This window comes from Molothrus ater, chromosome 20 (assembly GCF_012460135.2).
Source record: "Molothrus ater isolate BHLD 08-10-18 breed brown headed cowbird chromosome 20, BPBGC_Mater_1.1, whole genome shotgun sequence".
NCBI classification, from domain to species: domain Eukaryota; kingdom Metazoa; phylum Chordata; class Aves; order Passeriformes; family Icteridae; genus Molothrus; species Molothrus ater.
In genome coordinates, this window is record NC_050497.2 from 649,633 (window position 1) to 665,784 (window position 16,152).

A 16,152-nucleotide genomic window follows, 5' to 3' on the forward strand; every position below is an offset into this window, starting at 1 on the left:
AGGACAGGACACATTCTCCTGCTCATGCTTCTTGCCCTCTATACTTCCCCTGGCCATGCCAGTCCTGACCTTTGTACCTCTCTCCCCGCTTTGTCGTCTGTGACTGAGCTCAGACAAGCACTGAACACGTGAAGAGGGGCTGAGTTAAACCCTCCTGCACATGTGCCAAGCCACTTCTCAGAGTCCTTCCCCAAAAGAACATATTTTCTTACTAACATTGCAAAGCAATTCCCTCTTCTTGCTCCCCCTGTGTCCATCCTATTGTCTTCCTGTCTTTTTTCTAAAACATGAACTCTTTGGTGTTGGAGCTCTCTTCAGTTCACCCCAAGTCAATTCTTAATAAATCTCATTGTGGCAGCTTTATTTCTGGAAATAATGAGGTGCAGATTTTTTTAATATTATTTTAATGATAACAGATTTCTTCTTTCAACCAGAAAAAACAACTCTGTAAAGAAGGTTAATCTCTCCAGAGATATCCCATCTTGCATTCTGAAACAGAAAATAGCTTTGTTTGTCTTTTTACTGAAAAAAAGGAAAAAACCAACATTGCTCCAAAGGGGAAAGGCTTCCACCGCAACAGCTCTGCAAGAGGCAAGAATGTGGAAACTTTGGCCCCAGAGATGTGGGCACAGATGCAGAGAGTAATGTTTCACCAGGGATGACATTTCATGTGCTTTGCTGTCAGTAAATGAACACTTCTCAAGAGGAAACTGGCACGGGTGCTCTGATCAACATCAGCAACACCTCCGAGCAGGAAAAGATTCTACAGAGTATGAGGCTTGTTTACATCCCTCTTGGAATTCTAGACATATCATACATTCTTTAATCCATAGGAACACACAGAAACCCCTGACACCAACAATAACCCATGATTAAAGCTTTCCACAGTGATGGCTGCAGATTTCCTACCCGTAAATCCTGTTCTCACCACCAAGGCTTCACAAAGCTCACACCAACCACGCAGGGCAAGCTCAGCAATGTCCTGACCTTAACCCATCAACCATTTCTCCATTCATCCCAACAATTTTGAAACCAAATATCCAATGTCTCCCTTAGAAATCACCCTATCCAACCCTAGATCAGTTTTATCTGTATGTGTTAAGCTGCATTTCAGTCCCAGCCAATTCTGCCCTTTGCCTCAACATCTTTTCCCAAAGAGGGACGTTATTCACACCACTGACATTGGCTATTTGCAGAGTCAGATTTTAATTTAACTTTTGAATGTCTTGGCCAATTTCCCCTGTTTTCAAGTGCTTCCAGAACCAACAAAACCCCCTCCTGCTAGTGTAGAGAAAATGTCAAGGAGAATATTTTAAAGTCAGCAATTTTAAAAGGGGAAAAAGAAAGCCAGGCTTGAAAAGGACAAACCCATGTCAGCAGTGGAAGGCACTGAGAGGACTGCTGAGTTCTGTGTGGTGTGGCAGGTACAGACACCTGTGCTTAAACACTCCCTGAACATGCCACTGTGGTACTGTCACTGCAACTTTATTGTATTTGTGCTCGAGGTTTCTTTTTCAAAGTTTCCATCATTTGTGCTGTATGGGGAGATGCTGCAGTGTCACCATCAGATGTCACTGAAGGGAACTCCTTGAAGCATAAGGGTGGAGCTGGGACCCTCAGAGCCAGTTCAGACCAGGGCCACAGCCTGTTCCCTAACAGGAGGCAGATCTTGTCTTCTGGAGAGCCTACAGAGATCCTGGAATTCCAGAATGGTTCGGGTTGGAAGTGATCTTAAAGCCCATCCAGGTACTACCCGCCTGCCATGGGAAGGAACACCTTCCACTATCCCAGGTTGCTCCAAGCCCCATCCAAGTGTCCTAGCCTTGGACACTTCCAGGGATCCAGGGGCAGCTACAGCTGCTCTGGGCACTCTGTGCCAGGGCCTCCGCACCCTCACAGGGAAGGATTTCTCCCTAATGTCTATTATAATCCTGCCCTCCTTCAGCTTAAGGCCATTTCCCTTTGTCTTGTCACTCACTGTCTGCACATGTAAAGTCCCTCTCCCTCTCTCCCATAAACCCCCCTCAAGTCTCAACAGGCCACAATAAGGTTTCCCTGGAGCTTCTCCTCCTTGGGCTGGACACCCCCAGCTCTACCAGGCTGGCTTCAGAGCAGAGGGGCTCCAGACCATCTCTGTGGCCTCCTCTGGACTCTCCAACAGGTCAATGCCCTTGTGGTGCTGAAGACCCGAGATGGACACTGTGCTCCACGTGGGGTCTCAGAAGGGCAGGGTGGAGAGGGGAATTCCTTTCCCTTGGATAAAAGAGGCCAACTTTCCCTCCAGTCCGTCCTGAGCAAGGTTTCCTGTGAAAGCAGCAGTGGCTTGGCCACGGCCACCACCCACAGCCACCACCCACAGCCAGAGCCTGAGAACATCCTGAGAACATGCTGCTTTCTCATCATTGGAGCTGCTCTCTCGCTCACAGGCACTGGGCACTAATTTATGAACTGGAGAAGAGCAAAAGAGGCTTCATTGAGAGCCCCGCAGCCCGGTTTTCCGATAGCGATCAGTGCGTCACTGCCGGAGCCACACTCCCGAGCTCGGCAGCCATTACCACATCAATGGCGGGGAAGGGGCCCGATCGTCCTGCACAGAGCTGCGGCACTGCGGCTCCCCGGGGCGGGCTCGGCCCCCTGGGGCACGTTCACACCACCTCCTCCTGCTTAGTGAATCTGGACACTCGGCTTCCGCGCCGCCGGTGCCTCTTCCAAAGGCAATTCAGAGGAGTCTAACTTAGGATATCACTGGCAGGGATCAAGGCAAAGGCAACTCTTAAAGTCAGCTTGCCTCTGTACTGGGGCTCCTCACAGGGAGCTGATTGTTCTGGGCAACCTGGAGGAAGCTGCTGGTTTGTGGTGAGCAGCTAAACAATATTGTGTGACAGGATGCATCTGCTCCATGTTCCTGTGTGCCTCACACAACCACGGCCAAGTGGCAGCCTGAAGAGTCACACCACACAGCTTCTCTGGTAAAGCTCATCCCCACAGGGGCTTTAAAGGTCCCTTCCAACCCAAACCATGCTGGGATCCCATGAGATGGTCACTGAGTTGAAGCACATGGGGAGGCTGAGGGAGCAGGGCCTGTTCAGCATAGGGAAGTCCTGGCTGGATGTAAGGGAATATAATCTCCTTTTCAGTTTTATCAGGAGGGACCATAGAAAAGATGGAGTCAGATCCTCACAGAAATTCCAGCCAGGCCGAAAAGTAAAAAAATGAGACAGTGAGAGTGGCTAAACACTGCAACAGGCCCAGCGGGGCAGTGGAACCAGGCAGGGCACGGCAACATCTTGTCCCACAAAGCTGGCCCTGGTCGGAGCAGGAGGGCAGAGATGAGCTCTGAGAAGAGCTAATTTCAAACTGAAATGAGGCTCTGAATGTGTGAGTAGCAGTGCCCTGCATTCCCCAGACTCCTCCCCACACAGACGGGCAGCTTCTTGCAGCAACTGCTGCTTTCAAGTCCCAAGCACCTCCCGGGCAAAGAACACCCAAGATCTCATTTACCCAGAATACAGGATGGTCCTGATCATACTCAACAATACTACACAGAGATCCAAATACATTTCCTGCACTGGGATGCCTTCCAAATTTTTGTCAGGCAGCCCCCGAGGGAAGTAATTCATTTTCAACAGATGAAGTCATTGTGTCTCCAAAATCTGCTCTGGCTGCCACAGATGTGAGCAGGTACAGAGCAGAAGGAAAGAACCAATGCAGCTTTCAGAGGCAGATCTGGAGAGAGAGTATTTTCAAAAAAACATGAGCAAGAAGTTGAGACCATTTCCTCCAGCACATTGCTGGATATCCTCCATGGGCCTTCACGCAGCTCACAGAGCCACGGAACAGATGAACCTGCTGCTGGCAGCAGCTCGACAGCACAGGGCATGGACTCTTCCCTCCACAGAGATGAAAAGCTCCAAACAGGATGTTTCACTGAAGTGAATCTGGCATGATCATTCCCAGATTTCACTTCAGTAGTTTCAGTAGTGGATAGTAATGTTAATTGGCTGGACAAAGCACAAACCCAAACAGAAATGGAGGACCATGGAATGTCCTGAGCTGGAAGGAACCCACAAGAACCAGACAGTCCAACTCCTGTCCCTGCCCAGACACCCCACCAACTCCACCCTGGGCATCCTGGCAGCTCTGTCCAAAGGCTCCTGGAGCTCTGGCAGCCTCGGGGCAGTGCTCAGCACCCTCTGGGGGAAAAACTTTTCCTGATATCCATCCAAAAACTTCCCAGTAGATATTTAACAGGTTTAAGAGGGAAGGTGCAATACGGTACAGGGACATTGCTCCCATGTGCCCAAGGAACCATCTGGCACAGAATTCCCCAGACACTTCAGGACAAGCTTCTGGATAAAGAGGACACCATGGTACATCTGTGAGATAGCAAAGCTCATCCTGATTCTGGATCCCACTCCCCACTGACTGAAAATGCTCTCCTAGAAAATCAGCTCTTACTGCCCATTTGGCCACTGCTACTGCACAGAAGGTTTCAGGGAAGGGATCTTGTCCCATTGCTCCTGTCACTGCAGACTTCAGACAGATCCCCAGAGGAAGGCAGCCTGAGGCTGTGCTGGGACCAGTCAGCAGGGCCACTTGGGGCCACTGATCAATTCCTGGTCTTGTTCAGCAGTGTCAGCATAGCCTGACACTGTGGGGACTTTCCCAGATCATAACCTCTTATTTTAGCCCACAATTAACTCATTTTCCTCAATTATATCCACAACTCCAGGTATGCTGATACACAAAATCACAACCCACCTGCAATACTTGTTATTCCCTCCACTTAGGTGGTCAGGGAATGGCACAGGTGTAGCTCTGCAATGAGCCCTAGTGTCCAACTAACTCCACTGAAATAACCTTTGTTTGAAGAAAGTGACTGTATGACATCCATAACTCTCCCAAAATACAATTACATAGCAAATAGACTAAGGCAACTTTACCCTACTTGCTTTTTCAGATATAATTTCTTTTCCCTTCTCTTCTGTGTGAACTCTGTCCTGAGGATCTGTGCTTCCTCCCAAAATCTCTTTCTCACAACCACTGCAGAGGCACCTTCTGAATTCTAACCTAACCCTGGCCCCATAGCTGTTGAATATTATTCATCCTAGGGCTCAGCAAAGGACCAAGGACTTGGTCTGAATACAGAAGCCACAGATTTTTGATATGCTTCCAGGTTTCTCACACCTCGGTCCCACGATGGCAGGCTGGAGATATTTTCTGGGAGCACTCCAGCACTTGGCAAGACTGAAGATGAATGAGGATGGGGAAATTGGCCAAACTCTTTCAGAGCAGAGTACTGTGTTACTTATCACAGTAGATGCTTTGTCTAAGCCCAATGACACAGTGCATTTGAAGACAAACTGGCAACCCTTATCTTTCCAGTGTATTTTGAAGTAGCATTTATCTCCCTGCCTTTTGTCATCGTGTCACACACACACACACACACACACACACACACACACACACACGAATGAAGTGTCATGGGACCAATGGCAAATCCTGCTCTCCAGTTTAGGGAAGTGGAGGCTCCCATTGTGTACTGGGTGACCTGCACTGCTGCTGAGTGTCACTCAGCCTGAGCCTACTGTCACCAAACATCGTTTCTCTAGGCTTTCCAGCCTCAGAAGGTTTTTACAATCTAGGCACTTTCATAAATGTTCTAGAGAAGTCACCGTGCCAGAACTCTCCTCTGGTTTGTATCCTGGAGCACGAAGGCTTGCACAAGGAAAATACAGCTCTCTGCTAAGCTCTGGGGCTGCCTGAAGGGTGCATATCCAATCTGAGAATTCCAAATTCCAGCTTAGCAGCAACGTGTGACATCGACTTGTGCTACAGAATCTGTCTGCAGGAATTCCACAGAGTGAGGAATTCCATGTGCTGCCAGAGCCGGGCCCACTGTGGGGACAGGAACAGGGCCCTGCAGCTCCACGTCACCACGGGGCTGCCAGAGCTGCAGGTGAGTGAAGGAGTGAAACCACTGCCTCTGTGCTTCTGCTGGGACCTGAACTCACAGGGTGAGTATTTTCAAAAAGCACGGAGTTCACTCACCTGCTTGTCGGGATGTGCATGGGCCAAGGTCACTCCAACACTTCTCAGCTGGTTTGGAGCTAATCCAGTGTGCACTTAACCCACCAATAACTCCAGTAAGTGTTCCCATGCCCAGTCACATACATCATAAGAATACATAGACTCCATTTAGGAAAAAAGTCTCCTCTTTTCTATTTAGGAAAGCCTTCAAAGTAAATAAGCAAAAATCCTGACAATGGAAATACTTGCTCAGGAGCACAAACTCCTCCCATCATTAGTGTATGGAAAAGAGATGCCCACAGGACAAACATAAGTTACCACTGATTTCTGTTTTGCCATGCCCAAACCTCCCTGGCTCATAGTCAAAGCAATAATCAGTATCTGTGCAAGATCTTTCCCAAAAGCAAAGCTTGGCAGTCAATTTTTCTCTACTTTAATCTCTTTTGCTACACTTTAGCTCCTGGTGGTTTTTGTTCTGAAGGAGAAATGCTTGAGAGGGTTGACTGAATGAACTCTGAAATTCACACCCTGGCAAATTGGACTGATTTCCTAAATCCATAATTACAACATTCCTCAGAGATATGCATTCTTTCGGAGTGAACAAGGGAAGATTAGTTTCCTGTTTCTTCCCATTTACATGACTTCTCCGTCAAGAGGAACCTTTTTGTTTCTAAACAATCCTCTGTTTATGTGGTTCTCTTCTTGGCAGGGAACTGGGGAACTAATCTTGCCTAAAAGTAGAATACAGCCAAACTATCAATTGCCAGCAGCCTGATTATCTGTGTGCAAGGCAGCTGATTTGCACAGGCTTTAGAAGCCAATATCTATCAGTGAGCACTCAGACAGGGACCGATCGATTACAGAGGGTTTAAATAATCTGGGATGATTATTGAATGGCTGGATCGTTTTACTGCTGGCTGGGTAAGAAGGGCAGAGAGGGTCTGTGTGTATGTGAAGGCTGAAAACTTAGTGAAACTGGGCAAACAGAGCCCCCACACCTGCTCAGCCCAGCTCACAGCAGCTCCTGTGGGGCGAGGGCATCGTGGGGCTCCTGCCATGGAGCTGCAGGTAAGAACTGGCTCCCACCTGCAAACAGAGTACATGCAGAGCCCTTGTCTGCTTTGGTTTTTATCAGTGAATCCATCCTCTCCTTCTGTGCTACCCTGCGAAGCAGGCAAGCTCCATGTCCCATCCTCTCCCCTGCCTTTCCCTATTTGGCTGCACAGGCCTTGTCAGGGCTCTTGACAGGGCTCCCTTGGTCCTGGAGCAAAAGGAACATGAGGAGTTGCCTGTTTGAAGTGAGCCTGTCCTCATTTTTACTCTGTGGAATACAAACATGAGTTGGGGTTGTTCAGCCGGGAGAAGAGAAGGCTCTGGGAAGACCTTGTTATGGCCCTTGGGTACCTGAAGGGAGCTTATAGAAAGGACAGAGTGGCTTTATACAGAGGCAGTGAGAGGGTGAGGGGGAACAGTTTTAAACTGACAGAAGGAAGATTTTTATTAGCTATTAGGGAGAAATTCTTCCCTGTGCTGCCCCTGGATCCCTGGAAGTGTCCAAGGTCAGGTTGGACAGGGCCAGTGGGAAGGTGTCCCTGCCCATGGCAAGGAGGTTTGAACAAGATAATTTTTAAAGTCCCTTCTAACTCAAACCAGTCTGGGATTCTGTGATTTCTACCCTGTATTTGCTGCAGTTTGCAGTCACTAACAGGTATCCTGGACACCACTCCTGATGTTGATTTTAAGGACCTGGTATGTTCCACATGTTCCTATAAGGTTTTACATGATCATCATTCCTGTATAGTTTCATACTCCTAGGATGCTTTTCCCACTTGGCAGAACTAAACCTCCCCCAGCACACCCCAGTGGAGTTGAACAGCTCACTGATGCTCTTAACTCCTTAATCTAACCGTGACCTCTCAACCTATAGCCATAAGCCAATTAGCCCTTTTTTATACCATACCAAATCTCCTTCTGATGAAGCTGTGCTGCCGAGTGAATGCCTGCTAGTGACAGAAATGTAATTACAGTGCTTAGCAGCATGCTGGCCCTGGCTGGTGGCAGGGGGCTAAGGTCAGAATGTATCTCTAACACACCAAAACAATTTAAAGGAGATTTTTCCTCCCCATTGTGTTCTCTCCAGTTTCCTCTCTTCACTCTCCAGTACTTAATTAGTTTGCACATTAAGGCTATTTGGCCATCAACTTTAAGACTGAAGTCCTGGACTTTCCAAGCATCCCTTGCCAATCTCTCCTGAAGTAGAATCGACACCCAGCTCTGTCAATCCCCAGCTTGGCCCTGTAGATCCACACTTCAGTAAATGGGGGCTGATTTTCTAAAGTTATTGAACAAACACATCTTACATCACTCCAGAGAAATTTTAGCTGACTTTTAGAATTATTTGGACATTTTTGACAATTTGGTAGATTGGACAGCAAATTATGGCAGTTTTTCTTGGCTTCTTTGTACCTACTGTAATATTACACCAGAATTCATCAGTGTCTTTGTGTTTAACCACAATTTATTTATCTAGCAATGGCTGGATTTGTTATAAATAAAACTACTACAATTACAGTAGACACACCAGCCCTCCAGGTCTTACAGAGAATTAACATAGCCTAAGCCATGCAGGAAGTAGTTGGAACTGTTTACATTTAACTGTACACGTCATCCTTTGACAGACTCTTCCTTAGCTGGGGAGGCACAGAATATGCTGCATGTTTGGCTTTTCCTGTGTGCTTCTCCCACAGCAGCTGGGGGTTTGTTCAATGCAAAATTCCCATTTCTTTTAGCCCAGCAGTGCAAACCTCATTAGTACAGGTGCACATTTGCCTGCTCTCTCCCAAGAGCAGAACGCAGCTGCAGAACTGAATCACAGTCACAGAATCAGAATATCCTGAGCTGGAAGGGAACCACAAGGATCATTGAGTCCAGCTCCTGGAATTACAGGATGCTGCTCCTGAGATGGTCACAGACATCTGTTCTCTGCACCAGCCCCATCAGTCATCCTTTTGCTTTCCATTAACTGGTGTTATTTCAGCTTCCAATCAATATATGACCCCATGACAAACTGAAAAACAGAGGGAGATAGATATTTTGCCTCCCACTCTTCCTCCTACTACAAACTCCAGTTTGTCCATGGTTTAATATTCCCTTTAAACCACATTCTGGCTGTGTGCTCTCCCCAGAGACCTCCAACAAGAATAAATTGAAAGAAAATGGCACAGGGAAAAAGCAGAATGAGTGTCAAAGCACCGTCACTCCCACTGAGCTCCTGCCAGTCCCTGAACAGGGGACAAAATGCAGGGAGAGGAATAGAAGGAGAAATGGGAGCTACAAGTGGAAACTGGGGGAAGAAAGGCTGCCAGTTCTGACCCAAAACAAAGCAATTCCCCCAGTCCTGACTTCCCGAGAGAGACAGCAGACCTGAAACATGTCACTAGTCCAGGTGTAAAGACCAGCTGTTCTGCAAAGGGGAAAAGGGAAAGAAAAATCAAACTTTCTCTTTTCTGCAATGGCAGCTGCTAGGGAGCTGCTTAAAGCTGTGTAAAGATAAATGCAATTCTTTTGCAGATGGTTGAACTGGCAGATTGCAGGCAAAACCAGACCAGGAGCAGCTCCTGCATATTCACACACACCCCCATACTGGGAGCTGCGGGGCTCCAGTGGCTCAGCACCTCAGCACAAGCACCACGTGCAGCACCACGGGTGGGACCATGAACATTTATTTCAGCTGATGATTCCTCCCTGAGACTTCTAAGGCCAGAAGGAACAAAACAATCATCTACTGGTTTGATTTCCTGCTAAAGAAGTCCATAAGTACTAGCAGGGGACTCCACACGTTGGCTGGTTAAACTCGTTCGGGTTTCCACCCTCCAGGAAAAGAGCCAGTCTGGGCTTGACATTGGAGTGATGAAAGCCATCCCATCCCTGAATAAACACTTCACTCCAACCAGAGGGAAAGAGGATTTTGTATGCAGCCTTATACTGAGAGACATGTCACTTATTAATCACCTCCAGAGCATCGTTCCCATCTGCACAGCACACACTGCTTCATTCCCTGTGGATATTCAGTTCTTCACACTGCAGAGATGCTGCTGTACTTAAACCAGTTGAAAAGTTTCCTTCAACTCAGGGGTTCTAGGGAAGAACAGTGGATGTAGGTATTTGCAAAGTGGTCTTTTTGACTCCTTGTCCTTATTCAAGACTCCCCAGAGCAGGAATCCTGGCCAGGTGTTCTGGCCACAAAAAAAACCTTTGAAAAAATAAATGGCATTCTACCCTTTAAAATCCCTTTAAAAATCCCCTCCTTGAGTGTAAGAGCTTTTACATTTTATTCCAGAGGTAGCTATGTTTTAATTGAAGTCAAAATGGTTCTGTACAGAAAGAATCTTGGCATCAGCCACTGCTATTTAGAAATTAATTTGTCAAATAAATAAGATTACATCAACTCCTTGCTGCAGTGTAAGGTAATTTACACCTTTTAAGTACCAGGAATTGTTAATGTTTTTCCAATGTATTATACAGAAAGAAGGGCAGATTTCTGAATATTGTCTGTAAGCAGCATAACAACCCCTGAACTGTAGTGGAACTGGAATTCTGCATTTCCTAGGAATTACCAGCATCTGACCCCTACTCACCCAGCAAAGGAGCTGGCACAGTGCTTGATTTTCATGGTCAGAAATTTTAAAATAAATAAGTTATCTCACTGTCCCAGCTGGAGGAGGACAGAGATCAGCTGCAGGCTCTCCCTGTGCAGAGCACGGGAAACAGCTGCCCCAGAGCCCATCTCTGCATCCTCACAAGCCCAGAAGAGACTGAGGAGCTGCAGGACAGGGGCCTGAGGAAAATGAGGGCCCTTTTCTGGGACGTGCATCCCTGCACCCTCCTCTCAAAGCACACACCAAGGTCAGAGTGGTCTCAGTCAGTGCAGAATCAGAGAATTGTGGAATGATTAAGGTAGAAAAAGCCCTCTAAGATCATCAAGTCCAACCATCAACCCAGTACCAACCACATTCACCACCAAGCCACATCCCCAAGTGCCACATCCACACATTTTTTGACACTTCCAGGGATGGTGACCCCATCATTGCCCTAGGCAGCCCGTTTCAGTGCTTTACAGCCCTTTCCATGATTTTTTTTTCCTAGTATTTAATCTCAACATTCTCTAGTGGATTTTGAGGCTGTTTCCTCTCATTCTGAACAAAAGGCCCCTGCTCCCCAGGAGCACTCACAGAACAAGTGACATCTTTCCAAACAGCAGTGCTTTTCTGAGCACCAGATTTGGAAGAGTTTCAGATGTTCAATTTTGAGAAGTTAAGGGATAGTTTCCCTGTGCAAACACTAGCACAAAACAGTTTGGGATGTAGCAGCAAAAAGCCCCTTGCTTAAGGTCAATAAAAGTGAAAATCTCACTTCTACCCACTCCCTCTCCTGGACACCTCACAGTGGTTCTAACACTGACAGTCCCAAATAAACCAATGGGTCTGAACCCTGCCCAGTGCTGCTTCCAGTCACTGTCCCCAGCAAGAGCTGCAGTGCTGGGCAGTGTCACACAGTTCTGCTCCACAGGAGAAGGAGTTTCATCACAGGAAAGGCCAAACAAACACGGAGATTTCTTGGTATAACTTCTTGGTATGTTTGAGATAACATTTTAAACTGATCTGGCACTGACCAGCCACCTGAGTCTAGAACGTCCTAACTACAAGACCCCAAAATACCAGTGAGAAAACAGCACTGAGAGCAGGGCAGCAGAACCATCCTACACCCAAGTTCTCTGTCAAACTGGGACATTTCAGGCCACCAAAATGCATGTGTCTGGTGCTATTTGAGATGTCCTGGTGCTCCAGCTGCCCTCTGAGACAGAAGTGTCCTTCAGCAGGGCCCTTGTCATGCTGCCAACCTCCTGCAAGTGTCTCAGACAGAGTCTGACACCTAAACCCTGCCAGAGGTGACAACTGCCACCAGAGTCACTCCCCTACCGTGCTTCTCATTGATATCACAGTTCCATGTGTGTTTACTTCTTGAAAGCCTGGCATGGAAAAACTCCTTCCATGTTTTTTAGCGATTTTGTCCTGCAGAATGTCCAGGGGAACATCTGCCCTCCACAACCCCTCTTGCTGCTGGCCTGCAGTGGCTGGCAGGACCACCCTGAACACATCTGAGCAGAGCACAGACCAGCTGTGCTGGGCTTGCTCTGCCCAACTCAACCTTCTTTGTGCAGCTGCCAGGCCAGGACAAACACAAAGCATGCCAAAATGGCATCACAAGGGCACATAGAAAGCAAACAGGAGACTCATGCCCTGCCTCTTTTTCCCTGCCTGTCTACCAATATCCTCCCTATGTTCCCCTTCTTGTGAGGACAGGCACTCCCTGTGTTCCAGCAGCCCAGGATCCCTTAGGAAGGGAATGAAGAGCAAGCAGCTGGCACTGGGCACAGAGAGTCTCTTCCCCCCTGACTCTGCCCTCCAGGCAGCTCCTCTTGGAGAAGGGGCTGCAAGGGGCAGCTCTCCTGGCTGACCAGGCCTGCAGCAGCCAGTCGGGATGAGGGCAGCCTTCTTCAGGTATGAAGAGGTTTGGATCCTTCTCCTTCCCCTCCTGCCTCCTCTGCCATCCCTGCCTGGACACTGGCTCAGCCACTGAGTGCTGGCAGGCAGAGGGGGCTAAACCAGTTTGCCACAGGGCTGGAAACAGGTTTTATTGGCCCCACAATTAACTCCTGAGTTTCTGCTGTTTATAGGAGCAGTCAGGATCACACCTGGGATTCATTCCACAGAGCAGGAACAGGAAAAATCTGTACTTGTACTGCCCAGGGTGAACAAAAGAAAATCCCAGTCCCAAAATGTCACTGGCCTGCAATGGCAAGCTCCAAGCAATGACAGTCCCACCTCACCAGAGTTCCTGGTATCTCTATAAATCCTGATATCTTTACCTATATAATCACTAGAGCTAGTCATATCAATATAATGTATGTCTTTTTTATGGCTGCAGCAAAGAATTTGAAAAAAAATGAAATTGAAAAAAATCCCATGAAGACTTCCAACCTCTTTGAACTACAAAATGAAAAAAGCATCCAAAAATGATCCAATAATTCTGAGAGTCTGTCATTGTGGAGTCTTTTGGGAGTTTTTTCTATTCCTCCAGGTGACCAGAGGTCACATTGTGTCTCATCCTCTGCCTCCAGTCCTTAATAGTGCCTGACCAGGCAAAGCTTGGGAGATCCAAACTTTATGTGAGCCTCAGGTGAACACAGGGATGGGACACAGAATGCAAATGTGAGGGCTCCTCAGCTCCACAAGGAGCCTAAGGAACTTTTTAGGTCAAACATGTCAGGTCACAGGTAGAGCTCTAACCTTTTGTGAAGCTGTTGCCCAGAGCAGCTGGGGCTGCCCCTGGATCCCTGGCAGTGCCCCAGGCCAGGCTGGACAGGGCTTGGAGCAGCCTGGGACAGTGGGAGGTGTCCCTGCCATGGCAGGGGTGGCACTGGATGGGCTTTAAGGTTCCTCCCAGCCCAAACCAGTCTGGGATCCTGTGATTCTATGAAGCTCTGAGTGAACTTTGAGCCATTCCCTCCTGTAAAGCCCAACCTTTCAAAACAAATAAAGTCCTGGACAGTGTTAGTTTTTGCACTGAAAACCAAAACTTGCTCAAAGATCCTTCCTTTATTCCCTCCTTTTCCTGCCAGCAGCAGCCACCAGCCTGCACAGGTTGTTATTTCAGCTTCCTGCAGATGCACAGGCACAGATTCCCATCACTTTCAACTGATGCCAGAGACAGGGATCTCTGATAGCACCGAGTCAAGCTGATAACAGGCAAGTTTCAGCACCACTCGGCTGATAATTACACAGTTGTGAAAAATACACCAGTTGGCAACAAGCAGGAAATACAGAGTTTGCAATCCTTTGGAAAGCAAGACACCCCTCTGCCCCAGTGCAGCATGCAGCTCTGGGCTCTCAGGGCTTACCAGGCACTGCACATGCACTTCCCAGGGAAATCCTGAGCCTCCTGTCTCCAGAGTGGGAGACTTGGGAGCTGCCTGAACTTTCTGGTTTATACACCAAGAAAAACCCACCCTGCTTCCTTCTCCTTGTGCTGTTAAAATTACTTATATCCTGTAGCAAAAGACAGAGAGGTCACAACATCAGTCACCTGTTGAAAGTGGTCAGAGCACGCACAGGGAATCTAACATTAATCCCAGTTTCCTCACACACCTTGCTAGCTCCTGAGGTACAGCCTCCTTTCCCCCTTCCTTGTCATTAATCAATGTAAATACTTGTAGTGCTCACTTACAAGTGCAGGAAAGTAAAAGAATGTATTTGATCATCTTATCTAAATCACAGAAGCACAGAGTCATGGAATATCCTGAGCTGAAAGGGACCCACAAGGATCATCCAGTGCAACTCCTGGCCCTGCACAGACACCCCAACAATCCCACCCTGTGCATCCATGAGAGCTTTGCCCAAATGCTCTAGTTTGGCTCCAGCCAAAAGAAAGCATTTTCAAAGATGTAAAAGGAGTTAAAATACAAATGTTCTCCCTTGCCCTTCCCTGCATTTACACTTTGCTTTCAAAGTGTTGAGAAAGTGCAGAACTGTGATAGCAGGACTACAACATCCAGAGCTGGATATGCTAAAACATCTTCAAATAACCTCCAAGCAAACAACCCTGTGAAATTCACACTCACCTGAATGTGGTCTGCCCAATTCTCCTCAGTCATGGTTTTCTGAAAAGACAAAATCACTGCTGAGCCATGGTAGGAAAGGGAGGATGTTCCATACAGCAAACTAGAAATGAACACCTCATTATCCCCACTGGCATCACCTGTGACCAAGGAATGCAACTTGGACACACAGGACACCTCAGCTCCTCAGTGTCTCCAGCTGAGGCATGGCAGAACACAGCTTGGATGAGGGAACCCTTACACCACAGCACATGAAACATAAACATTCCTATGCAGTTTGTGCCCAGATCATCTCTCCAGCCAGCCATGGCGAGCAATCCTGAAGGCTTCAGCCAAGGGAGAGATCCCGGGGGTCATCTGCAAGGCTGAGCCTTCAGAATATAAAAATACAATTTTTCTCAACAGTCAAATCATGAAAAATGCTCTGGAATCATGAGGTCTGGGAAAGGAAACTGATAAGTTAATATTCCCATTCTAATGCAGTTCAGAGCCAAACCTGGGGAGAAACTCAGGAAGGGACCTGCTCTCCACTCTGCCAAGAACTGCATGAGACCCACCATGAGTCTCACCACAGAGCTGGCAGAGGAAACAGGGAGTGTTAGTGTCACTTTTATGGAAATATACAAGAGCAAACAGGGAGCAAGAGCCTCAAAGAAAACAGCTTTGAGATATCCAAGCATGTAATTTAAATATTAGTGAGATAAAGGAGACATTTAACCAGAGCTCAGACACAGCTGAGAATGGTAAACAGAGAGCACCAAAGAACTCTCAGAAGAAGGGACTGTGTCCAGAAACAGCTGCCAAATGTACCTTAATGGAAATAACTGGCCAGCTTGGATACTTTAAAGCGAGCAAATTCTCCAAAACAAGGGAAGTGGAAGGCCAAAGAGAGCAGAACACCAGATCACGAATCCATTCCCTCTGCTAAACAAATACACCTGGAGAAATACTCTCTGCTCCCTCTGTGCATGACCAAGCTCCCTACAGTGACATCATCCAACATTAAAGCTCGGAGATGCAGGAGGCTGAAGTGTTCCATCCTCCCCATCTCCTCTGGCAGTGGGTTTGGCAGGCAGCAAAGACACATCAGAGGCTTCCCTGATGGATTGGGAGGGCTTAGGAGCAGAACTTGTAAAAAAAACTTGATCATAAACTATTAATACATTTTGATTATCTCAATTAAGTTATTAAAAATGTAAATGTAACCAAAATCCTCGTTCCCCACACACAACATAGCACATACCTCAACAAATCTCTTGTAAAAGAGGTAATTCAGGGTTCTCAAGTGCCGCTGATTTATGACATTAGGGCAGAGAGCTGAAAGAAGGAAAAAGACATTTAAGTACACAGCATTTCCTGGAAGTTTTACTGTCTAGACATTACACTTTTTCCTTCCCCAGTGTCAGACTGGGTTTGTGGAAGGCAGGATGCCCTCACACTTGGAA

General features: G+C 47.4%; 1 protein-coding gene across 1 annotated transcript in view; it reads right to left on the reverse strand.

Annotated features, from left to right (window-relative positions):
• Positions 1-16,152, reverse strand: part of EXD3 (exonuclease 3'-5' domain containing 3) — a 255,511-nt gene that overhangs the window by 136,442 nt on the left and 102,917 nt on the right. The window contains 2 exon segments of the mRNA XM_036393870.2: positions 14,711-14,749; positions 15,951-16,024. Of these exon segments, the coding sequence (XP_036249763.1) occupies positions 14,711-14,749; positions 15,951-16,024 (113 nt within the window).